Source organism: Cyprinus carpio, chromosome B5 (genome assembly GCF_018340385.1).
Source record: "Cyprinus carpio isolate SPL01 chromosome B5, ASM1834038v1, whole genome shotgun sequence".
Classification (NCBI taxonomy): domain Eukaryota; kingdom Metazoa; phylum Chordata; class Actinopteri; order Cypriniformes; family Cyprinidae; genus Cyprinus; species Cyprinus carpio.
The window spans coordinates 6,161,236-6,187,783 of NC_056601.1; the positions used below are offsets into that span (position 1 = coordinate 6,161,236).

The 26,548-nt window shown below is 36.8% G+C and overlaps 1 protein-coding gene across 9 annotated transcripts in view; it reads left to right on the forward strand.

Moving 5' to 3' along the window:
• trpm3 (transient receptor potential cation channel, subfamily M, member 3) overlaps positions 1-26,548 on the forward strand; it is a 144,414-nt gene that overhangs the window by 88,658 nt on the left and 29,208 nt on the right. For all 9 annotated transcript variants that reach the window (XM_042723889.1, XM_042723893.1, XM_042723887.1 and 6 more), the window contains 10 exons: positions 1,450-1,529; positions 2,142-2,343; positions 3,174-3,387; positions 3,608-3,732; positions 4,484-4,655; positions 13,684-13,858; positions 14,566-14,689; positions 23,825-23,897; positions 25,948-26,048; positions 26,276-26,410. In XM_042723889.1, coding sequence (XP_042579823.1) covers positions 1,450-1,529; positions 2,142-2,343; positions 3,174-3,387; positions 3,608-3,732; positions 4,484-4,655; positions 13,684-13,858; positions 14,566-14,689; positions 23,825-23,897; positions 25,948-26,048; positions 26,276-26,410 — 1,401 coding nt within the window. The remainder of the gene's footprint in view (positions 1-1,449; positions 1,530-2,141; positions 2,344-3,173; positions 3,388-3,607; positions 3,733-4,483; positions 4,656-13,683; positions 13,859-14,565; positions 14,690-23,824; positions 23,898-25,947; positions 26,049-26,275; positions 26,411-26,548) is intronic.

The following is a 26,548-nucleotide window of genomic DNA, read 5'->3' on the forward strand; positions in this document are numbered from 1 at the left end:
TCCTCTGTCTAATCAAACCAAGTAGCAGATATTATTGAAGATTTAACTTTTCTGTTGTAGTAGGTTTGTAATATGACCTTATTGGTACCAATGAGTGAATATTAGCATGTGAACAATTGTTGCATTTATTAGAGATGCATGAAATATTGCCACTATTTATCTATATATGTCTATATTGCATATCATTTTGCATGCTTCATACTGCCTATTTTTACATTTATCTAATGCTCATGTATTGTTTTAAAATATTTATTTAAATGTAATCTCAGTGTAATTTCCAAATGAAAAAATTACATACAGTACTTATTATTATTATTATTTTTAATACTTCTTTATAATTTTGTGATGCCATTCTAAAAAAGTACAATTTAAAACTATTGGTAAATGTTTTGTTGTTGTTGTTGTTTTTGTTTTTTTACGTTTTGATGTTAGCACATCCCATATTTGTTCATGTGTGATAACTGAGATCTCTGAAACTGATCTTTGAAAATTAGTAATGTAGCATTGCAATTTAGTTGATTAGTTTTCATAAGATTAGAAAGGGTTGGGAAGCGTCAATCCTATTCTTAAATGTTAAGTATGTTTTTTGAGCAATTAAAATGGCCTTAGGTTCTCTTAGTCCTCAAACAGAAAAGGTTAATGCATTGTTTTTTGACCAACACCAGAGCAGAGAGCTGTTCTCACAGCAGTTCTGTCAGAATGCATTGAGTCAGATCTACATTATCCATGTTCATGTTGGCGTAATGATGTGTGAATGTGGGTGATCAGTGATGCACATTCATGGGGTTTTCCCTGTTAAAGCTAAACCACGGTATCACCTCCCTCTCTCCCTCAGGCTAGCTTTTTGTAAGAGTAATGGTCTACCGTAGGAAGTCTGGTTGTGGGGTAAATGCCTGTGTAACCACTCGCTGTTTTTGAGGTGTGTTCACAGATGGTGCTGCTATTGTGTTGAATTAAAGCAAGCAAACAGACAGTGTGTTCATTTGGTAAATGCTGGACCTGTAAAACCCCTGTATAAAAGAGAAAAGTAAAAAAAAAGTCCTTAATGGCATGTTTCTCAAAGTATTGCTAAAGCATCAATGCACATGACAAAAGCACTGACAAGAATAGAAAAATAAAAGAATAATATCAGTGACTAGAAATAAGATGCCAATAATACATAATAATGATAATTTATTTAGAATATTTAAAAGGTAAAACTTAAACCAAAGGACCAGTTCATAAAGCTCTGATTGAACAACACTTGGTGAATAGGTAATCCTGTAAAAACAGGACTGAAGTATGATAAAGCACTACTTCCTGGTGCTGCAATGTATAAAAAAGACTGGTCAAATGTGTACTTTGGTTATTTGTAGTTTGGGATTTACTGGTCTCTTAAGTGGATGCATGAAGCTGACATTTCTACCTCTAGTGATTTCTGCAACTTACACCTATTGTGTTTCTCCCCAGGCACAGAAATCATGGATAGAAAGAGCTTTCAGCAAGAGAGAATGTGTGCACATTATTGTAAGCACCAAAGACCCCCATAGGTGAGTATCACCACTACTGCTGTAGTCTTTGCAAAATATGCATTTTAATCACACACGTTTAAACCATATTTAGATGCGTTTGTACTATTAATGAAAGAGAAATTATTCTATAAATTATTATAGAGCATCTAAAGATAGCCACACTGAGTGAAGAAGTGAACACTTGTAAAAGATATCTTGCTTCTTTTACATACAATTTTTAAGAATTTGTTAGTTTTACTGTAATTAATCTGGCACTGAAATATAAATCTCAAAGCCTCTCTAAAACTTGAAATCCTCAAATAATGTCTATTTTACACTCTTAAAAATAAAGGTTCCAAAAGGGGGTTTTCACAGCGATGCCATGAAAGAACCAGTTTTGGTTCCCCAAAGAACCTTTCAGCGAACAGTTCTTAAAATAACCATTTTTTCTGATTACAAATATTATTTTAATATTTTTATGAAGTTTTTGTTTATTTAAATGTTTCCATGGATGGTAAAGGTTCTTTGTGGAACCATTGATGCCAATTAAGAACCTTTATTTTTAAGAGTATAGATCACTTGCTGACAGTTTTGACTTCTGATTTAAGGGTCATGCACGTAATTTCACAATGGTTGTGTCTTCTGTCGCAGGTGCTGTTGTGGCCGTCTAATTGGTCAACATATTGGCCTGCCCCCCAGCATTTCATCCAATCAGAATGAGAAGTCAGAGCGTGTGCCAAAGAATGACAGCTTGTCAGAGAAGTGGTCCATCAGCAAGCACACCCAGCTCAGTCCCACTGACGCCTTTGGAACCATTGAGTTCCAGGGAGGTGGACACTCCAACAAAGCAATGGTACAGCTATTCAATCTCTTAATAACAACCGTATGATTCTGATGATAACTACAAAATATTATAATATTTGAACTCTGATCAAATATTCATGAACCTTTTTAGAATTAAATTCCTTTTGTAAGGCATTTATTAATATCTGTAGATCATGCAAGCTTTGAAATATTATCCATTTTACTGCCGTAAAGTGATGTATGATATTTTATAGGATGTGCAGTAAGACAAAATGTAGGGTGGGAACTGATTTTATTCATTGGGAATTTATTGGATAATAATAAGTGGACATTGCATCCCAGACATTTGGCTGTTATTTAACATAACACAAGTGACATCAGTGGTTTAAAAGGAAGAGCAAGTCTGACTTTATGTTGACTGATTCCAAAGCCTGTTCCAAAGAAAAAAAATCTCAAAAACACCAAGTAAGTTTTGATTTCATGTTGACCTTTATCACATTAATAAATGCCAGTTCAGTCTTGCTGGCTGTGTTATTTGCGATTACAGCTTGAATCCTGAAAATAAAATCATGGTTTCCACAAGGATGATAATAAGAAATATTTCTTGTTGCAACAAATCAGCATATTAAATAATTTAGTAATGGCTGCTACTGCAGAAAATTCAGCTTTACCATCACAGGAATAAATGACATTTTAAAATATATTAAAATAAGAAACATGTTTTAAATTGTAATAATAGTTCACAATATTACTGCTTCACTGTATTTTTGATGAAATAAATGCAGCCTTGTTAAGCGTAAAAGACTTCTGTCAAACTCCAAACTACTGAATGGTATTGCAAGAGTCTTGTTTATCAATTTTGTTTTTATGTTTTGTCAGTATGTACGAGTGTCTTACGACACTAAGCCAGACTTACTGCTGCATCTAATGACAAAAGAGTGGCAACTGGAGCTTCCCAAACTGCTCATCTCTGTTCATGGAGGACTTCAGAACTTCGAGCTGCAGCCCAAACTCAAGCAAGTCTTCGGCAAGGGTCTCATCAAGGCGGCCATGACCACTGGAGCCTGGATCTTCACTGGAGGAGTTAATACTGGTGTGTATTAATGTATTTTTCAGTTTAATTAAGATTCTAATTAGATTACTCTTATTAAGAGGTTGAGCAAAGCTAGTGAAGGCTGATGCTATCTAAACTTCTACAGAAGATCAAGTGTAACTGTGTGCTATCTCAGTGTCCTTGATGCATTGTGTGAAACTGTATCCCTCACACTGAAAATCTGTTATCTGTTCCATTATACTCCCTTCTGCCACCCCAGGAGTCATAAGGCATGTTGGTGATGCTCTAAAAGACCACGCTTCCAAATCGAGAGGGAAGATCTGTACTATTGGCATTGCCCCCTGGGGGATTGTGGAGAACCAGGAAGACCTGGTGGGCAAAGATGTAAGTGACTTGACTGTTACTATTTAAAAACTAGAGCTCTTTTAGTATAGTTTGTTTTTTAAAAATCACCAATAAGACCTTGTTTGGCTCAAGTCAGGGCATATTTCACAAAATGTAGTTTCGTTAAATAATGATATATTAAAATTGATATATTTATTGAATTCCTTATTTACAAGTGTGAATCTCCAGATCACAGTGGAATGATTTTCATGTTGTCTCTGCATGAATTCTGTGTCATGTAGAAATCTATAAATAATGTATATGTGAGCCACTACATACATCTACTCAGTTTCACCTCAGCTTGTCTGTGTGTCTCTGGGGCCTGGTGCACAACCGAGACACAGGGATAGAATCATTCTTTATTTATAACCACTGATTTCTATCCCCCCCTCGTTCATACAAGATTTTGGTTCTGTCTCTCTCGCTTCCGGGAAACCCCACTCACCCCCACCCCTCTCTAGTCTGGTCTGGTCTGGTGAATGTTTTAAAGAAATGACTCTTTGTACAGACGATCTGATACCATAAGACATTCTCTGGGTCATTCTCAAATCATGCTGGAGAACATAACTGTCAGGTTTTACACGAACTTGTAGAGTTTCGGTGCTTTTATTTATTTATCTGCATTTTAAATGCAAAATAAAGCTTTTTTGTTACCAGTGATCTATGATTACTGAATGCGCTTTTTGTAGCACGTCACTTTCAACTTTATTGAATTTTTCTTGTCCTGAACATCCATTTTACTTTTATTCAGGTGGTCCGGCCATACCAGACGATGTCTAACCCTCTTAGTAAGCTAACGGTACTCAACAGCCTACATTCCCACTTCATTTTGGCTGATAATGGCACCACCGGAAAGTATGGAGCAGAAGTCAAATTGCGCAGACAGCTAGAGAAGCACATCTCTCTGCAAAAGATCAACACACGTGAGTACATTCGCGGGTAATTAGAGATGCTAATGTTAATATGATTACTCCAAACTGCAAATTCAATGGTGCTTTTAAATTCTTTTCAAGAGAGGTTATAATAGTCTTCTATCCTCAGTCATTATTTCTAAAGTCTGTTGTGCTGATCTTCAGAAGCCCACAGAGGAGTTTCTCTGTAGATTCCTGTCAGAAATGCCCAGATCAGTTTGTGGCCCAACGTCAAAAATGCTACACGAGTTGCAAGATTCAGAGTTGACTGCACTGAGAGCACAAAGCCCTCTTCAACTCCACTCCACCAGATAATATCCATACAGTCCATTTACTCGCATAAAGATATCAAATAAACATCATTCAGCTGAAAGAACACATTCAGATTAGAGCCAGTGAAAATGCAGTAAATCATGAACACACTCAAAAACGAATGCCCCCGTTTTGTTTGTTCTCATGTGGATCATTTAGGGTCATTGAAAAGTGCATTTATATACAGACTGCTTGTGGCCTGCTCATGCATACTTTGATTAGTTGTTATAAGATTTTTCTCCTGTGTCTGTATATATGCTTGATTATAACATTATCTGTCATTTGAGAATTGCTGTCATTATCAATGGCAAATGCACAGAAACATCTCTTTGAAAATGAAATTGCCGTTTCGGCTTGCTTTCCGTGGGCAATAATAATGCAACATTAATTATGACAGCCTAATAGTGTTGAGTTTTGTGAATAAGGTGCAATCTTTATTGAGCCTAATTCAGATTACATAGAAAGCGTAACATAAAAACTGAAAAGAACAAAAATGAGTTAATCACAGCATGACAGTGTTTCAGCACATAAAGCAAATGGTTAAAGTGGATTGTGGCAGAAATGCAGGGATTTATGAAACCAAATTATAGTAAATATAGTGACATGTAATCTGGATTACGTAATCAGATTTCAAAAATGTACTTGTAATTAGATTAAAATTACATTTTAGAATACTCAGAATCAGACTACTGTTATTTTTTTATTGATTACATGATAACATATTATTCATTCAATAGCAATAAATTACTTATAATTTATTGATTCTCCCTAATTATTATTTTTCATGTTTTTAATGTTCCTTTCTGAAATTGCCTACCGCTTATATATATTCAGAAAATCTTTCAGGTTTGTGGACATTCACACAAAGATCAGTCACTAGTTAGGTAGCTAAAATTACTGAGAGGCCACTGGATTTACAAATATTATTTCAGTTTTAAACAGTTTTTCTTAGTATTTAAACATTACATCAATTACTGATAAACAAGTTCATTTTTTTTAACAAACACCCAGATAATTATTTAATCATGCAATGTATAACTGTCTTTGCAAGGCTTTTGTTTTTCAAACAATCCAGTTTTATCCAGTTTAATACATAAACACAGTAACACTTTTCCACAGCATCAAATGAGCCATTTCATAAACCTGCCACATACAGCTCAATGTCAACAGGAAGTGAGCCAGAGTTTGACCTCCCTCCCTTGTCATGTGACCTGTGGACTTCCCTTTGTCATCCTATGCCTGGAGTAATAGAGGGGGCTGGGAAGTCAAAGGGACGCTCAGGCGTCATCATTCACATCAAAAATGACACCAGCCTCACCCACGTTGATTCATCCATAGGAAGCTGCACGTAAACGGATCACTGAAAATAATCAACATTTAAAGCGGCAAGTGCCTTGACATTTAAACAGGCAAAATGTACTCTTGGAGAAAACACATCCAACCCTCTAGCATGTGGAAATTTCAGACTTCAAACATGTTTGAGCCCTGTATGTCGAACAGATGAAACATGTTTAAGCTCATTAAATCATCCCCAGACACATTCACAACACATATTCTGACTGTGATAAGACCAGTTTACTCTGACATCACACTCATGACAGGAGCTTCATATATCTGAGCCGTATCTCAGCCTGCAGCTCTCTCTCTCTCACTCTCTGTTGCATCAGCTGTGTGATGGTGGTGTTTGCTCTGGCTTTGGGCAGAGCTCATTTCTTTATTTTATTACCTGTCCTTTCTAACACTAGAAAAACATCAATAACACTCTGAGCCATCACCATGAGGCTCACAGAGCTACAGAGACCCTCAAACATGGAATCAAATCTCTTTGTTTTGGAAGAATTGCTGCAGGCTGCGGGCCGGCTTACATATTCACAGTCTGACAAGCACTGCTGCGGTACTGGATTAAAATGAATTACGGAGCTGTGCTTGCTGTTGTTGGGCTAATGAGGAGGGCTTTTTAAGTGTTTCACAGATGAGGGAAAGACTAGCGTGCACAAGATGCAATGAAGATTTCCTTGCAGGATAAGATGAGATGTGAGAATCAATTCAATTGTGCACAATTAGGTGCAGTTTGATTGGAATCAGCGCTTAATCCCCAGTTCACATGGGGAATAGAGTAAAGCATCCATTGTGATTTAGGATGGATGTTGAGAAATTGCAGACTGCTGAACAGGGATGAATTCAGTAATATTGATTTGCGGCCACTGATGGTGTTGTTTATTGGAATAGCAACTAATTTAGCAACTGATTCACTCAAGGGTTTATGCAAATAAAGTAGCAATACGCAAACCATATAACACCATTCCCCATCTTGCAGGCTGGTTCTTGCTGATTTTAATTTTAAAAGTTAAAGATAGTTGCTTTAAGAAACCCCCTCAAAATTATTTCAGAATTCTGTGAATTAGATATATTTCAAGCATGTCCATTATTCATCATAACCTGTTGGCTGTAATATAATTTCTTGAAATAAAAATGTATATCAAATAAATAATTCATAGAGTATACATAAAATGTCAGATGCAATTCAGATGCATCTCTTTGACTGGGATTTTATTTAATATTTGTATTTGAGTAAATATTTAAAATTTGATTCCTTTAATTTTCCAAAAAATAATTAGATGCATTTTATATATTCTGCAAACCTCAGGTGACAGCTGGGATAAGTTTAGCCTTGGGGCTTCCTGCCCCAAGTTGGCGGTCATCTTATCCTATATCTTTTCAAAATATAAAATTTTATTCCAGAAGAACTAAATTTGCAATTATGTGCCTTAATAATATATTGATTGATGCGTCATCATCCTACACTCATCCTTGATGAATTTTTCCCTTCATGTTCTGTGCATAGCCATAATTGCATGAACGTGAATTAATATTCTAAATCTTTTTTATTCATTTTGAATGAATTTCACCTTATATTTCAACGCTTTAGCCAGTCATATTCACACCCTGATTAAAAGTCACGTCAAACTGTGCGGCTGATGGTGTTTCTAGCCTAGAAACCTGTTTTAGCTTTCCCTTGTACTAACTGGGTCTCCAAGTGATGAGATGATGAGCTGGTCTTTTTACTTTGCTGGTTTATTTCTGGATTTTGTTCCATGCTGCTGGTCTCTGCGGGTCTCATCACATTAGCATAATGGAGCAGTAGCTGCTGTATTGACCAGACAGCAAGGGTGCTGAGGGAGTTTTTTTCCACCCTCTTAAAGGTTTATACGATTGGAGTGTTTTTACTCTCTTAAAGAAAAATTCCAGGAAGCTGTTGATACAAATCTTGTTGATTTGCACAAGATATTTTCAACCAGTTTGTAAAAACAGGAAAATGCATTTACAATAGCCGTTGCGCTTATAATGGAAGCCTGTGGGGCAAGTATACAGAAAATATATAACTAGTTTGAAACTATACAGTAACTTTTAGCATTAGTGTAATAGATTCAGTAACCTTTTCATAGAATCTGTTTACATGGAGTAAACTCCACTCACAAGAATTATATTAATAATGCATAACCAGAGGTTCATCCTCATAAAAACAAAATGACTATTTAAACAATAGCAGAAATAAAACAAACTTTTTAAGCTGAATAATTAATGTTATTGCTTTTACAAAAATACAAGTTTTCACATTTCTGTTTTAAACCCTCTGATGTACAGTACTTCCTCCTTTTCATCGTGCATCACTTTATTATTTTTTTCTTGGTATGTTTTTACCAACTAAGGGACAAGAAAATATTGTCTGTCAATGCCACAAACTTTTATAAATCTAGAATATGCCTTTAAATATTTATCAGCAAATAAAAGGAAAAGTCAGTACTCACCCACGTCATTCCAAACATGCATTTTTAAAAAATATTTTCCATAACAACAGTCTATAAAAAGAAAAAAGAAACATCATGTTTTGATCCATATGACATGCATTTAAAAGTTTGGGACAGTAAGTTTTTTTTTTTTTTTTGAAAGAAAGAAAGAAAGACTTTTATTCAGCAAGGAGAGATTCAGCTGATCAAAAGTGATAGTTAAGACATTAATAATGTTACCAGATATTTCTATTTTAAATAAATTATGAACTTATATATTATTAATATACTTATATATTAAATTTGAACTTACATATTAATCCAAAAAATCTAGTAAAATGTATCACAATTTCCACAAAAATATTAAGCAGCACAACTGTTTTCAGTATTGATGATGATGATGATAATAATAATAATGTTTCTTGAGCAGCAAATCAGTATGTTAGAATGATTTCTAAAGGATCATCACAGGAATAAATTAAATAAAAATATTTTAAAATAAATTAAAATAGAAGACAGATATATTCAATTGTAATAATATTTGACAATGATATTTTTGATCCAGTAAGTGCAGCCTTGGTGAGCATAAAGTTTTCTAAAGCCATATATATTTGTGTAACAAACACATTGATATTTAAGTCATTATTCAATATGATTGACGTGAGGGTGAGTAAATAATGGTAGCATTCTCATTTTCAAATGCTTGAATTTTTTATACTCTGCCTGACTTTTTCTGCAAGGACTATGATGATATACGGTCTAACAGGCTTGTAATGTGAGCATTTTCAGTTATTGGAGTTGTGGAAGGATAGAAAACTCTGAACCAAATCAAAGTTTAGCCCACACAATGAATATAATTTTTTTTTTCCTCACTTTGAGATCTTGTTCATTGTGTGTTTGGCAGTTATATTCACAATCACACATCATTCCAGTTCTGAACATGGATCTTGTGTCTAGCTGTTGTGTTTAATCTATTGAATAAATAAATAAACCGCATTTGTCACTGCCAGGCAAGGGATAGGATTGTTCACACAAGGTGTAAATGAAATAGATTGAGAGTGACAGAATAAACTGTTCGTTTTTTCCATGGGTCTAAAAAAATTGAGATTCATCTTCCATCTACATGCTTGGCAGGGGGCATACAAATCAACCTGTCCCTGTCTCCGTAACACCCGTCACCTCCTCACCTCCTCTCCCGGAACACAGGGGCTCGTGTTCTATTAATGCCGGGCCTGCCGTCCTCTCGTGGTGGTGCCATAGGTCCATTGGTAAATGTGAAGAGGTTATGGAGTTCGCTGGAGGCGCAGGACTCATCACTGTGGGTGTCTGAAACATAGCAGGGGAACCATCAAATGCCTGGCAGGGGGATCAGTACAGAAAGCAGTTTCTCAAACTGAACAAGTCTAACTTTTAAAATCTTGTTTACAGTCTTTTGTGTTTTGTTTGTGTTTAACTAATAAAACCCTCCAGTTATTTCCAGCATCATCATTATCATGCTTCTGAATGGATCTGATCTTAATGAGAGATGACAAACTTTATTATTTCTTCCTTTTTAATAGATGATCTGCTAAAGAAAATGAGGTTTTTGATAATGTTAATATAAGCTTTAAGAAGCTATTTGACTTGCTGCTGGGTACACGTCTGACATTCTCTGATTAAATGGCAAATGACTATACTGAGATTCAAAAAATGACTTTCCTTTGAGTTGTTTACTTTCTCTGGCCACCGATGTAGTTGGCAGATGAAGATATCAGCCGTTAGAACAAACACTGTCACCCCTGCCCACCTAAATTGTTTTCAAAGGCTCTTTGGAACCTGCTGAGGCTTGTTGGAAAGAAAGGTTAGGTTTGAATGAGATTATAATTAAATAGCACAAGCAAACACTCATCTTCTTTTTAATCTTTTAATTTTCTCTTCTGCCTGGTCTTTCTTAGACTTGTGACAGCATGTTTTATTGGTCTTCACACCCAAATTGGAAACCTTTGGCCCATATTACTTTTGTCTCCCAGTGAAGTTGTCCTAGCATCTGCTACAGTGCCTGTGGTTACAGTGTATCCCTGCTGAAAAGACTAGCATATGTTATGTTTTGGATATTGGTTTTCCCACCAGGCTTTTTAACTGGTTTAAGATTTTCTTGGACAACCAGTATCATCATAAAGATTAGGGCTGTGGAATGAAGACTGTATGTGTATATCTGTATGTGTTGCACTGACTAAATGATCCATTTCTGTATTCTGTATCTGTATTCAGATGTGGGCGGGGCTTGAACCTTGATAGATTCATTTAGATTAGATTAGAATGGAATATTTTTTTAATAGATCTCAGTTAAATTTATATCAGTGTTATTTTAGTATTTTTACTGTTATAATATTTTATATATTTTATCAATTATGATATTAATATTTTGATGTCTGAATAGTTTAGGTTGTTCATCTAGTATTTATATTTTATTTCAGCTTTGTCTATTAACAAAACCATTTTTAAATAGTTTTAGTTTATATTAATAACAATGATTTATATTTTTCATATAGAAATTTTAAACTAAAACTAAGAAAATGTGAATTTGAATATATTGACAACAATGTGGCTGTTCACTGTGCAGGTGTTCGCTTTGATTTTCAAAGGAATTGCTCTCAGTGGTCTTTGAAGTCATTATTTGTGTTGTTCTGAATCAGATATTTGGCTCCCGGCGCATCCCAATAAAGATGGCCAGCGTTGTTCTGGTAAACAACATGACTATGTTAGTCCACTAGTTAGACCACCACCAAACCAACATAACCTGCCTGGACCAGCATCACAATCCATGCTGCATGGTCTGAGCTGGTGTTTACAGCAGGAATATCACAGAATATATTAACACAAGGTTTCTAGAATAAAAATGCCATAAGTGCTGTGCAAATACATAAATTCATGGTTTAAAATGCCATGTAGTGAATAGTACAACTAAGAAATATCATGAAAGATATTATGTATCAAAAAACATTTTTAAGAAGAAAAAGACCTTGTCCATAACTTTTAAATTTTTGAGAACATAAATAGATGGCAGATGAATAATATATCTTATCCTGTTGTAACATAAGTCTAGACAGAGTGCCAGCCATGCTGAATGTGAGCAAACTGCCTGTGTGTTTGTACGTTAGAGAAATCAACCAAGCATTCCTGGAAGCCCACAAATATCATGGCAGAAGGGCTCGCTGATCAATAAATATTGCCTCAATAAAACAGAAAATGATAAAGAGAGAAAACAAGAGATGTGGAGAGATCCCAGTGGGAGGAAGAGGTTTGGAGTGAAGACGTAAATCCCACTGTTTCTGATTTCTATACCAGCTGAGCAGCAGTTTCTTTTGAAGTCAGTGTGCTGCTAAAAATAGACACTTTATGTAACTGTACCCATTTTAGGCACAATGATGACAGCACATGTGGCTCTGGTGTTCCTCTCTGTCTGTCTCTCTCTCTTTCTTTCATTTTCCCTCCTTCCCTCTTTCTTTATCTCACTTTGCATAATTTAAGCACTGGTAGGAGGATCTGGGTACAACATGCTTTTTGAATTATAGTCACAACATCATAACTTGTACTCATCAAGTTGTAGGAAAGAGTCAGAGTGCAGACGTAGGACTGATCTGTCTTTGTCCTGTTCAGCTGCTCTCTCACAGGTCCTCTCCCACTGCATGCACACCTGTTAATTAAACCAAGAGCTGAAAATTGCAGCTGATTAATGAATGCAGAAATGATCTGATTGTTCAGTGTGTACTTACACAGCAGAATAAAATTTGCATTTCAATGTGCACTAAAAACACTGTACTCTGAAATAATGGCAAGAACAGTCTCAGGTGAAGTGACCAAGTATGGTGACCCATACTTGGAATTCAACCCATCCAAGTGCACACACACAGTAGTAAACACACACCCGGAGCAGTGGGCAGCTAATGCTGTGGCGCCCGGGGAGCAGTAGGGGCTTCGTTGCCTTGCTCAAGGGTCTCCCCTCAGTCTTGGTATTGTGGGTGGAAGAGAGCGCTGGTCATTCACTCCCCCCACATACAATCCCTGCTGGACCTGAGACTCAAACCCGCAACCTTCGGGTTACAAGTTCAACTCTCTATCCATTAGGCCATGAATGCCCATGAACAGTTTCTATAGTGGATCAAAAGAATAAAGCAAGACCAGTGTAGATTGATTCCGAAAATTAAACTTATGAGTAGTTCAGAAAAATAAGTTATCAATTGGATGTCTAAAAGGTCAGTCACAACAGCCATTCAGTAGAATAACCTGTTCCTCTGAATGTCGAAATGACTCTAACTTCTATTTTATATGCTTTTCCTTTTGCTTTACCTTTAGTTCATGCAGAAATTACTACTTTACCTACATATACATACTTTCTTTGCCCCAACCCCCCACCCCCCCCCCCTCCCCCCCCAAATGAAAGATCCCGCTAGCTTGCATTACAAAAACAAAAACAGTTGAAATATTCTTCACAATAACTTCTTTTGTGTTCCACAGAAAAAGAAGAAAGTCTTAAAGGTTTGGAATAACATAATGCAGAATTTTCCTTTTTGGGTGAACTAACCCTTTAAATGTGAAGTGTGTAATAATTGTTTTTCCAAACACTCCCAGCACCCCTTTTGCTCTTTACATTGCTTGTCTTCAAACCAATAAATTCCTTGTAAATAGCATATTATAGGTAGGGCTGAGCAAAATGCTCACCACTGGTTAAGTCAGACACAAATATCAGACTGCTCAAACAAACAAAACTCCACATAAGCACAGTGTTTACACTCTGTATGAATTGCTTACCTTTAGTTGTCTCTGCACATTAAACTGGGAGAGGAGAAAAAAAGCGCACACTTCACCTTTAATCTTTTTGATTGGTTTTCCTTGTAACAAGCAGCCCCCCGGCCGCACACATACACCCTTTCTCGCTCACGTTTCTGTTTTCTCCGCAGGGATTGGACAGGGTGTTCCAGTGGTGGCTCTGATAGTGGAGGGGGGTCCTAATGTGATCTCTATTGTGCTTGAGTACCTGAGAGACACTCCTCCTGTGCCCGTGGTGGTGTGTGACGGCAGCGGTCGTGCCTCTGACATCCTGGCCTTTGGGCATAAGTACTCAGAGGAGGGCGGGTATGTAAGCTTTATCTCTCTCCACTGTAACAGTACAAGAAGATATGAAATTTAATTTTACATATAGATGAAGATTGAACTGTAGCAAAGAATAGAGTGCAACAGTAAGCACCCACTTTTTCAGCAGTATTTTCCCCTTTTATTTTCTCCATAAGCACTTCTAAGACATGAACCAAACCAACCAGCTCTGAGATGAATCACAAATCTTACAAACAGTTATAATAAGGAATGTGGAATTGGAGATATATACACACACACAGTTACTGTAAAACATTTAAACGGAGACAAAATATATATGAAAATATACAAAAAGGCCAACCTATGACATTTGCAGCATATCGTGAGGTTACAGCTGAGCTATTTTGCTGCTCTTCTCATTTCAAGGATCTCCAAGGACAATTTCTCTTCAGAATTAAGGGTAGCATAGTTATTTATAGAGAATTTAGAAACATTTTATTTATTTATTTTAGATGTTTTATAAAAAAAGAAAAAAAAGAAAAAAGAAGTTCAATGTGAGCTGTGGTGGGTCTTTTGTGATTTTGTTCTAATTGTGATTTTAATGTTATCATTAAAAAGCAGTTTGTATGGAGGAAACGAATGGGATTTTTCCTTCCGGAGACCTGCTGTTGCGCTCTGTTGGAATGTTTTCATCGCATAAATGATTTGCTGTGATATCCTAGTCTCATCTTTCTCTCTGACTACGTTAGAATCATAAACGAATCTTTGAGAGACCAGTTACTAGTCACCATTCAGAAGACCTTTACATACAGCCGGACGCAGGCCCAGCATCTCTTCATCATTCTGATGGAGTGCATGAAGAAGAAAGAACTGGTGAGTGTATGCAGTGTGACTGAAAGTCCTAATGAATTAACCTCCCCGATCTGACAGATTTAAAGACATTCCTCTAGAGCCTTTTTGCCATAGTGCTTTGTACAAGGGTGAACCCTCAATAAAGCCAAGAGATTTTTCTGCTGCACAGTTCCTCTCCATGTCAGCATACCGTTATTCTAACGGACAGTCAGAGATGCGTGTAAAGTGGCCCCTTCAGCTCAGGGCTGATAAATGTCACTACCTCTGCAGCCCGCATGAAGTACATTTCCTCAGGCCCTGACACCATCTCTTCACATCAGCTTCTCACACACATACACTTTCTTCATCTTCCTGATGCATGGAATGTAAAACTATTCTTACATACTACTGATATTATCATCAAAAACTTGTCTTCTTTTTGAATCCACTACTCTTCTGTTAAATTATTCACCAGACTGACGACACCATAATCTGTATGACTTTTCAATTAGAGTGCACTTTCCAGTTAGCTCATCTAAAAGCTTTCAGTTCACATTTATCCTTCTCCTGTTGGCCATTACTTCAAGAATGACCTGAAATACCCCAATAAAGAGTTTTAACAGTCAGCTTAAGTGTTGCCAGGAGAAACATATCCTAATTTAATCTCAGCATGCTTTCATATTTTTTAACTCTATCGAGTAGAAACTATATAGGCTCGCAGAGCCATGATTTGCATGTTAAATACTTTTCTACTTGTCATTGTAATTTAAAATAAATTTCAATGTTGTGTGTGTATATTCAGATATTGTTTTTTTTAGTCATTAAATCATACATCCTCAAAGTGATTTTTGTGTTTGTTCTTTTATTATGAATGCTTTCATTCTTCTTTTAGTCATTGTAGTGGTTTCACTCATTGTCTGTGCATGTGCACTTTTGTGTATGTGCACACCATATGTTTTATTTTTTAATAAACTGATTGTATAACTGTTTTTCAGTGTTATTTATGCATGCATTTCCACTGTGAAGTATGATCTGTAGATGTGTTAATCCTCATTATTACGATGACCTTCTCAAACGTAGATATGAATCTTTGTACCCACACACCATATGACCATTTACTTAAGCCTGTGTATTTATATGCTGGATTGACTTCAATGCAATTGTGTTCAGATGCAAACTTTTTTGTTGAAGGTGAGAGCTTGGTTTTGAGTACAGCACATTGGCTTTAGTTTATATGCCACCCACTTGAGTATGTTTTATTGATGACTCAAAAATGAGATCACAAAGCCTTTGAGACGCAGCTAAATCTGAAAGGGAAGCAAATTAAAAAAAAAAAAAGGTTACATAAAAGAGCTAATTTTTTTCAGCACAGTTTAAAGATTTAGCATTAAATCAGTGTGAATATACCAATAATACCAATAAACACACATACTCTCTCAGCAAAAACTGTCAGAGGAGCGGTACCATCTCAAAAGTTCTAATATGTACACTTCAGGTGGTGATATGTACTTTAAAAGTACTCATATGTGCCTTTTTATGTGCTAGAATGTACTATTTAGGGGTAAATAATATACCAAGATGTTCCTTTTAGCTTTTGCACTTAAGGTACTACCCCTTTCTTCTGAGGGTGTGCATCATAATCTGTCACTGATTTACACAAATATGTACGTTTATGCTCAGTGGGTGTCTGATGTGTTGGCAGATGAGTGCAACGTGTTTGGGAGCTAGACATCTTTAGTCCACAGCACTCATCTCGCATTCATCATACATGCACACAGTTGAGCTCAGCGCTTGATCTCCTCTTTTGCTCTCTGCTGCTGTACTTTCCACTAAGGACAAGCCAATGGGAGAATTTCCATGCTTGATGATTGGAACAAATGCTTACAATTTACAACTCTGATTAGAAAGATGGAGTGAATGTGTGTTAGAGGTGCCTTTGGCAGTCTTTGAAGACAGTCTTTGCCAAACATTTTTCAGAGTAATTATCATATAGCAGTTTTATTTGAAGACAGCAACCTAAAAAAATACTGTAGCAGTATATAAAATGCATGAGAGTACCCAAGTTTTGTTGCTGTGTTCATAATTGTGTACTATTATGATATTTCTATTGGCAAAATGTGCATTATAGAACAGTTTATAGTTTGGAATGATATGTCCCATAATGCAATGTGGCTGACTTGATTTTCCATTTCCAGTTTGATGGACAAACTGGATCTTAGTGTTAACCTCACTTTTTTGTGACTCATTAGTGTATCCTATTGAGAAATGCTTGACAGAATTTTATGAGAAATGCATTTAGGTGCAAAATATGCCTTGAGGAACATTTAAATTTCATTAATTTGTAGTATATAGCATTTAAGTTCTCAAGTTGAGGACATGCTCCATAACTTTATGAATGTTTCATATAATAGATTTGAGAAATATTATAATATATATTTTTTGCATCTAAACCACTTTCTCAAAGGGAAAAAAAATTGCTCACCCTCTTGTCATTCCAAATATTTTCTCAAAAGCATTTAAATATAATTAACAAAAGCTGAACCCTGATAATTTTGCTCCTGATTAGCAAAACAAACAAAAATGTCAGGTAAGAAAAAGAAAAAAGTGCTGAGATATGAGAATAAGCGAATAATGCTGTCACTCGGACGAGCTTGTGTTCTGTGGCTAATCAAGAGCGGGATAATGAGACCTGTAGGGAGGTGTCTTCATTCAACTCTGTTACTAGAAGTACCTGAGCAGATGTTTAACCTGAACCCGACAGGACATGCTTCCATAACCCCCTGCCTCTCAGTACATGACTTGACTACACCTCTCCAGATTTGGCAAACTACAATTAATTACAACTGTATTAGATTAGATTAGGTTACTTTTAGGAATTCAGTATTTCTGTTCTGTGTGAGATTAATTGGTACTTGACACATAAAAGAAGCATTATGTCAGTCTTTTGCTCTTCTCTGCAGTAGGCATTCCATCTCTTATTCAGGACTGAACTCCATTCTTAATCTCTTTCCTACTGTGGAGGTCTTTGTTCCTGCAACCAAGGGAGGGATGGTTCAATTAACCAGACTGACAGCCTTTCTGTCTATTTATCGCTCTCATTCTATTTTCCTTGAGCATCTTCCTTGTTTTTTATGTTTCCGATGGCTCGGAGAAGAGTTAGCACTGCTAGTTTTCCCTCCAGCCAAAGCATTTCAATAGCCTCTTCTAGGAAACATCGCTGTTTTAGCTCTTGCTGAGGTGTGTAAAAAGGTTTTTAAATGTCAAAATATGTTATCCTAATAGCTATGTAAGGGCCTTCTATTAGGCTATGCTGAAATAGTTTGTTTTGCCATAATGATTAGCTACTCACTAATAAGTACGTGGAAATGCAATATTGATTTGAGTTGGAATTATTTATTTATTTTTTTTAATTTTGAATTTTGTATACACTAAATAAAAAAAGTTACAATGTATTCAATTAGCAAATATTACAATATTAAAGGTGCTGTATGTAGGATTGACACCGAGTTGTTGAACTAGGTATTGCAGTCCAAATTCAAAATATTGGAGAGGGTTTTTTCACCCGGCACCTCCTCCTCAGGTTGCCAGATTGACGACACAAACAGGAACGAGCGCACTTGACAATGAACAAAATTAAATACAGCTGTGTTTTCCGCCAACTGGCAACCCGGGGTGCCGAAATACAACTGGGTAAACTGGCAGTGGGCGGGTTTCACAAACCAAAACAAACAGACATTCAGGCCGGAAAGTGGATTTTGGTGGGTTCCAAAACGTTTGTAGCATTGTTTTTCAGATGAACATGTATGTTAACTAGCATGTTTCTTAAATATCTGTGAACATATGGTATTTTTATGCTTTAGTAGAGTCAAAATCTTACATACAGCACCTTTAATACTAAAGTCCTCTGAAGGTTACGTGCTTTTGACAAATCAGAACCAAGTATTCCAGGGGACTGTGTGAAAGTAAGTTAAGCCTTTCATTGGTTGATTTTTCTGTTTGGTTTTAGCATCCCATGGCAATAACCAAAGGAGGGACTGTTTGGGGAAACTTGCTTGACAACAGTAATTATTTTTCATGGTTTGAAAGAAAGTAGAGTGATGTTTCAAGGGATGATATATTTCTCAGCTGATGTTGATGGAGTCACATCCGGCAACATGTCGAACGGGTCAGTGACTATTATGGGTGAACAAGTGGATGGACAGCTGACAGACAGAGGAACCCCCGGCAGATGTGAGGAACAGTGAGTAGTGCTCTGCAGTAGGATCTAACATGATGTGAAAGCACTGGGCTAGTGGAGTGGAGGGAGGGCACGGAAGGAAATTTCGCCCCTTATAAATGAAGATGAATGTTTGCCCATGGGCCTGGGTCACTGATGCATGAAGCAATCCACCGTACAGCATGAACAGCATTCGCCAGCTCTCCAATGAGCGTTAGATACAGACTTACAGTACACGCCATCTCGTCCTTAACATTCAAATGAATTGCTTCCATCAATTTTACGCAGATAAATCATATTTCAATTTGATTTTAATTAAAAACCAATCCTTGCAGATGTTTTGACTGATTAATAAAACAGGGGTTGCTGAAGTATCAAACCAGATATTTAGATGAGGTTTAGTATTGACTTGAACTGAGTGTGACCTGAACATTTCCGGGAAGGTTTGAAGCCACATGGGAAAAGGTGCTCTTTTTTAATCTCTGTAAATGTAAATATAGTGTAGAGTTATAAATAGTGCATAACAGGAGAGAAACCCCCAACCCTCCCAGAAGTTCCCGCTGGCCATATTTTCACACTTCTCAATGTAACTTAAGACCTTTAACAAAGAAGACAAGCGTATGTGATGGACAGGGCTATTTTAACTAAGGGGTTTTTTTTCTGAATGAGGTGATTTGCCATAACAGACATGCAGCAGGTCAGTATGCTTTCTTTGATGAACCTGTAGAGGCTGGTGATTAATGGGGATGGAGAGATCTTAAAGGAATATTCTGGAATATATTTACAATTCTATCGACAAAATGTTGTTGTTGATACCACAGAAAATATTTTCAACTCAAGGGAAAACGTGTGTACATGTATAAAATCAGTGAATAATTTATATAAGTCCCACACAGTTCCGTTTTAAACCCTCCAATCAACAAGAACTATATAAACTTATATAGTATAAAATAATCACATTTTGCAAACTGAGGGACAAGTTGGTGTTATTTTCTATAGTAATGTGACATTGCTGCTAATAAATATAATGTCAATACATATAGTTGTATTTAAAACAAAATATGTCCTTTTAATATTCCTTAAAGTTTATGTGTACAGCGACAAAACAACCTGATTTGTTTACAATCTTTTTCAGCTGAAAGTTTTTGTTATCCCCCACCTAAAAATTTTACTGAACCAGTCCTATTGGAATTTCTCAGATGAGCTCTTGGTCATTTCTAATGCAAGTCAAAGGAAGTTCTGTGTGTTTTGATAGTTTTAAATGCAATTTTATAGAAATTATCCTATAGTACAATTAAAAAAAAATGTTGACTGGCCACATAAATGCCACTGGTACCCAGAGGTATTTTTGCCAAATCAGTCTCATTCCCAAATAAACTTGTTTTTCATCAATAAGAGCACTGATTTAAGACAGAAATACACTGTTTGCAGTTGATGCCAAAAGTCAGAGCCAGTTCAGATTTTGGGCATATTTGGCAGAAAATCATGTTGTTTATTTTGGGCACAGACACAGATTTATTTTTTTAGCTTCAGACTATCAAAGTTAAATTGCTATCAAAGTAATCATTTTAAGCACATCCCTTGGCAGTGGATAAAAATAAACACAGTTCCTTTAGGAAACAACAGTGACATATATAACTGATAGTTCCTCACTCGGTTGTTTAGTGAATGATTATCATATATAAAGATATATAAAGTCTATAAAGTGTATGGTTCCTAGTTTTTGAAAATCTGTTCAGATTTTAAAAGTAATTTTCATTTGAAAAGAAATGTATTCTACCTGTAACTTACCATTGTTTCATTTACACATTGATCTAGATCACTCTTTGACTGTGTTCAAATAGAACAGATCTGTTCACTTATAATAATTGAATCACTAATTGAGGCTTACTGCAAATGAAACTTTTCAGTTAACTGTGAGAAAGCATTTGCCTTGATTTAGCCTCGAACACGTTGTGTGATTTACCAATGGAAATAAAGACTCCATCCGTCACGTCTTACAGTAACCATTACGAAGAAATGCTATTACATAGCAACAGTCAGCTGAAAGACGCTGTGACCTCCAGCGATTTAATCAATGTCATTGTGAACACCCCTTCACAGGATGTTGAGGTGCCATTGTGTTGTTTTCAACAAAGAAGAGGCATTCAGGGCCAATGATAATTTGTTGGTGATGGCGAACACCCATTAACCTAAGGCTGCTGTTATCTCCACCGCCACATTGTTGATGCGCTGTGAGTAATGAACTGCTCTGGACCATCTGAAGTAAACAATCATCTCTTTTTTTACTAGCATTAATAGAGAGGTTGTTGTTCCAGCACCAGGTTGCAAGCTGTCTCACCTCTTCCCTAGGCTGTCTCGTCATTAATGATGCTAATGAGCCCCTCAACAGGGGCGTTGAATGCAGACTTAATGATTGCTCTGATATTTGGTGATACACTCGTGGTATTACGAACGACTGTGGATCGTTACTGCCTCAAGGCTGTTGCTCCTGATGTCTAGGAGGACAGAGTTATTTGCTTAGTCTAACTGCTGCAAGTTTGTTAGGGTCTGGGGAAAGACTGTGATCAATGCCAAGATGATGTAAACATCAGCCGTTTGACATATGAGATTTTGTTGTCTAGGTAACAAAGTGCAATAAGGATGACAAATGAAATGCCATCATTCATGGAGCAATTGCGCTTGCAGGTGTGTGCTTAGAGGTCCATTGCAAAAAGGTGGTCTTAATGTTTGTGATGCCCAGTCTCTCAAAACACTAGAATCACACAATAACTGGAGTAAATGCAGTGGGGCGAAAGTCACCGAAGTCATTGTGGCACTCAGATGAGATGGAGGTTGATTTGAAACATGACAGCCTGGCCAAGGTGGATTTCTAGATCTCTGTAATGCCTGCAGAATATTACCCATCTTTCAAATATAGCTTAATAGTAGAGGAATAACCTGGTTAAAGTTTCAGCAGTGAATGGGTGCTTTAGTTGTTAAAACGTCCTCTGAGACACACAGAGATAATTTAAATATCCATTATTGATCTGTCCTATTCAGCTACTACATGCTCATAAATCACAGACATGTCCCATAGGTCAGCTGTGTACTCAATATGGATATGAAATTTTGAAAAGTGTCTGATTCTCTCTCCTGCTGTGTTTGAGTGATGTGTGTTGAATTTAAAAGCATTGTTCATCCAAAAAAGTGAATTCTGTCATGATTTATTTAACCCACACCCCCAAGCCCCCCCCACCCCCCCACCCCCAGGTTTTTTTTTATAATTTTTTTTTTTACTTTTTTCTCTTGAATTTTCCTCCTTTTGGGCTTTATTTCTTTATTTATTTTCCAATGGGGTACATTGTTGTTGTGGACCCCATTGACTTTCATTGTTTGGAAACATGAAACTTTTTAATTGTATTCATTTATTTATTTATTGGATTAACTAAGGTTGATTGTTTGGAGTTTACACACACACATGAAAAAAGAAAATGCATTTCATTTATAATAAAAAGTATTAATATTATAGAAGAAAATTAATACATTAATATCATAGTATTTTGGTCTCTATAGGATAAACAGTAAGGGTTATATTGACATGTACTGTACAGGGACATATTGTAAAGGTCAGTATCACTCATGCCTCAATCACACACACACACACAAAGAGAGTTGGGTCACCTCCATAGTCACAGGGTCATCAATAACTGTCACTTCAGTAATTGGCCGTCACCATACTCTTTGTAGAGGAGATGAAGTGCTTGTTTGATACGATTACATTCACTCTTCAATTTCAGCAGCAAAAAGATTTCACAGTGCACATAGAACCTCACCACACAAGACCTCAGCATAGAACCATTACTTTTATGCATTAGTTCTGAACTATAAGACATTTTGAAGGATTATATGTTCTGATATTTAGGCTCGCTGAAGTGCTCCAATTCTTTATTCCACTGCCACCCCTCCTCAAGCTCACACACACCCTAAATGTGCCATCATTTCATGGTGGCTTGAGGGGATGAAAATGAAAACACCATTGACATTAGGCTGAACCAATCCTCCCACTTCCACACATAAGTTCATTAGTCCATACCAGACACAGATGGAAAATGGCTACTGAAAGAAAGGTGGATTGGTTAAATGACAGGCATTAGATTAATGGCCTGTACGCTATATGTTCTGGAATTCTGAACACGCACGATGCATATGGTGCTGCAAGGTGCCCTTCATATGTGACATTGCAGTGATTACAAAACTGCAATTCCAGTTATGGCGGTGCTTGCAGTGTATTTCTGTAAATTCATCTAGCTCTATTCTTGTCATTTCTCTTTGCTATTGTCAAGATGTTTTTTTTATTTGCTTTTATCATGTTATCATACTCAAACAGTTGTGACCATAGACTGTAAAAAAATATGGACGTAGTGTCCGTGACGTCATCCATAGACTCCTCAATAGCGGTTTTGAAGCTCAAAGTGTGCAGAGCGGGCCGTCGCCATCTTGGCAGCGCGTCACCGCGCGACTCTCCCGTAAAATCGAAAATGGGCAAAAAGGCGGGAGCTGGTTGCTGAAGCCACGCCCACCTAGCGCGACGGCATTTGTCAGCAGCGGCAATCCACCTGTCACTAAAGTGGCCACGCCCTTAATTATGCAGAACCTTAAGGCTTAATATAATTTAAACAGATGAATTATGAAAAAATTCACCCCCCTCACAGTTGTCACAAAGGGCAAAATTAGCAATATAGACCAAAATCATTTTTTGAACCAGGCTGTAAACATGTTTTTTTCTGCTGTAAAGTTGGGCATTTTAACATGGGGTTTTTTTGGGACTGACTCCCTTTTGCAGCCATCCTCAAGCGGCCAGTCGATGAATTGCAGTTTTAGTCACTTCCTTATTGGCTTCACGAGAGAGAGCGCTCGGTTGCCGCTCGGTTGTGACGAACATGTGATGCCAGCAATAATGCAATATCCCTCTTCCTCAGATAACAGTGTTTCGGATGGGATCAGAGGGACACCAGGACATTGATCTGGCCATTCTAACAGCACTTCTGAAAGGTAATATTTGTACATTTGTGGATACTTATATGTATCTATGAACTTGTTGGTTTAAATCAGGGTTTTCAACAGGGGGTCTGCACTGGGGATCCGCTCATATATTATTTAATTTTCCACCAAAGCTGAAATTCATAAAGTTTAAATAAATGTTTGATTGTTTCCACTGTATTCATTGAAGTACATACCTCTTACAAATTGATATGTACCTCTGGTATTTCTTTTGTAAAACCATATTAAAGGTGATTTCAGTTTAATGTTGTACATCTTTGTTTTTTTGTGTTTTTATTACTTTAATTATGATTATTTTAACATAACCCTATTTTAATATAAACCAAAAGTGATCAATGGCCTAAAAATGTTTGAAGACCCCTGGTTTAAATAGTGATACCTGGTTGCAAAATAATGACGAGGGCTATCTCAAACATCTTTATGAGAGTTTCCAAGTGATTCACAGAAGTGTCCTCCAGGTTCTGCCCTTCAAAACATTCATAAAACTATAAGTACTATTCCCCATCTTACTTGTAATGTTATATCTTTCATAAATCGATTGCATCCAAAGAATAGAGATATTTCTGATAACACACTAACCATTTTACTGCCCACCAACTTTTAAGTGCCTGCAATTGTCAGGTTAACATTACATTTAACACTGAAAGGAGTGAGTAAAATGCAAGCTCTACTGGCTGTGCTTCTAAAGACCCACTTTTAAATCTATATCAAATGATGGGATCCCAGTGAAGCCTTTTCTTCAAGAGCTCCATGAGTAGCTCTGAAACCAGCAGCATGGCTTTTGCATAATTCATAGTACTGTGCAGCGCATCTAAAGAATGATTTACTCATGCAGTTCCTAGCTCTCTTCTCTTTCCTAAATTAATGTATAAGGGATGTATATCAGTTGGTATATAGTCAAAAAAACTGATATTTGTATTGTATTTTTGATTCATTTAGACCATATTTATATCACTAGTGCTTGCATGTACTTTAAAATGCAAGCTTGTTTTTATCTTAAATGTCTTTATAGCAAACTAAGTGAATCATTTGATTGCTAATTTAGAGAGTAAATGATATGCTAATGACTGGAAACATGGAATATTAGATCTCGTTTTTATCACTAGCTCAGTCTTATCCCTTTTTTCATTGAACACACTTGTGAATATCTGACAAATACAGAAACTGTCAGGATTTATTATGATGTAGTGTGAAATCAAAGCGAGAACATAAAGCTAACCTCTGCTAGAGTTCATAGCAACAGAAAACAGCAATTAAAGCTCATCCTCAGAGACTTAATTATACATAATTATGTGACCAATCTTTGCTGATACAGTGCCTTCCTGTTGCTGAGGACTTGTTTCATCTGGCATCAATATAGTTACTAAATACATCATGAACTTCAAAAGCGCAAGGTGCCCCTCATGGCCATTTCCGAGTATTACAGACCTCCATGTCCGTATTTTAGGTTTAAAAGCCCATAAACGGAGTCGGGTAGGATATTTTCGAGCACTTAACTGAGATTATGCAAATATGGTTTAATACATAGCGACACCTACACAAGCCATGGAGGTGTCTATTTAATAGACTGTGTCTGGAAAGATTACCCTCATAAAAGTAAATGTAGAAGCAGCAGGCCAGAGTAAGTAAAGACAAATGTCCTGCTGCTCAGGGGGAAGGTTTATTAGCTTGAAGCAGAAGCGGAGCAAAGAGACAGAGACCCTGGAGAGTGCTTTTCTCTATGATTTATCTTTAGAATCGTTTTTTTAAACAGGCATGACGCTATGCATTATAATGATGCGAGAGCTGGGGATTCCTTAGGATTCTCTGCTGTGAGAGGCGCTTGTCAATCAATGGGAGTTAAGGGGGTTTAAGCATGCAAATGATTTTGAAGACATCAGACTGTAAGATTAGTAATGTTTAATAGGCAGTTAGTTACACACTGCATCCATCATTGTATACTGTATGCTCTCGTTAACATATTCCCCAGGGCTTTTAAAGATGGTTTTGTTAAAGCAAATGAACTAACCTTAATTATGTGCCCTTTTGCTTCTCTGTCCAGGGGCCAATGCATCAGCTCCAGATCAACTGAGCCTGGCTTTGGCCTGGAACAGAGTTGACATCGCTCGAAGCCAGATCTTTATTTATGGACAGCAGTGGCCTGTAGGCAATATCCACTCACTCCGACTCTGTAATTCATTTAGATAAAGATACAGAGATATTGATTAAAGATGGGACTCAGACTCTTAATTATACACAGTAGATGCTAATGATGGTGATCATGATTAAAGTTCATGAAACTGATTCACTGCTGTTCACCTGTATGTCTGTTTTATTTTGTGCCGGTGGTGTGGGTTCTGGACCTGTAAGCTTTGTTTATGTGTGGTTAGGTGGGCTCTCTAGAGCAGTCTATGCTGGATGCACTGGTGCTGGACAGAGTGGACTTTGTGAAGCTGTTGATTGAGAATGGAGTGAGCATGCACCGCTTCCTGACGCTGTCCAGACTTGAAGAGCTCTATAATACGGTAATGTAGCTATGTCTGATTTGAAGGAGATTTTTTCAGTGTGGTCTCAGACTTTTGGATCTTACTGTACTGTCTGTTTACCCATATATACACTACCATTTAAAAGTAAAAAAAAAAAAAAAATTATTCATCAAAGTA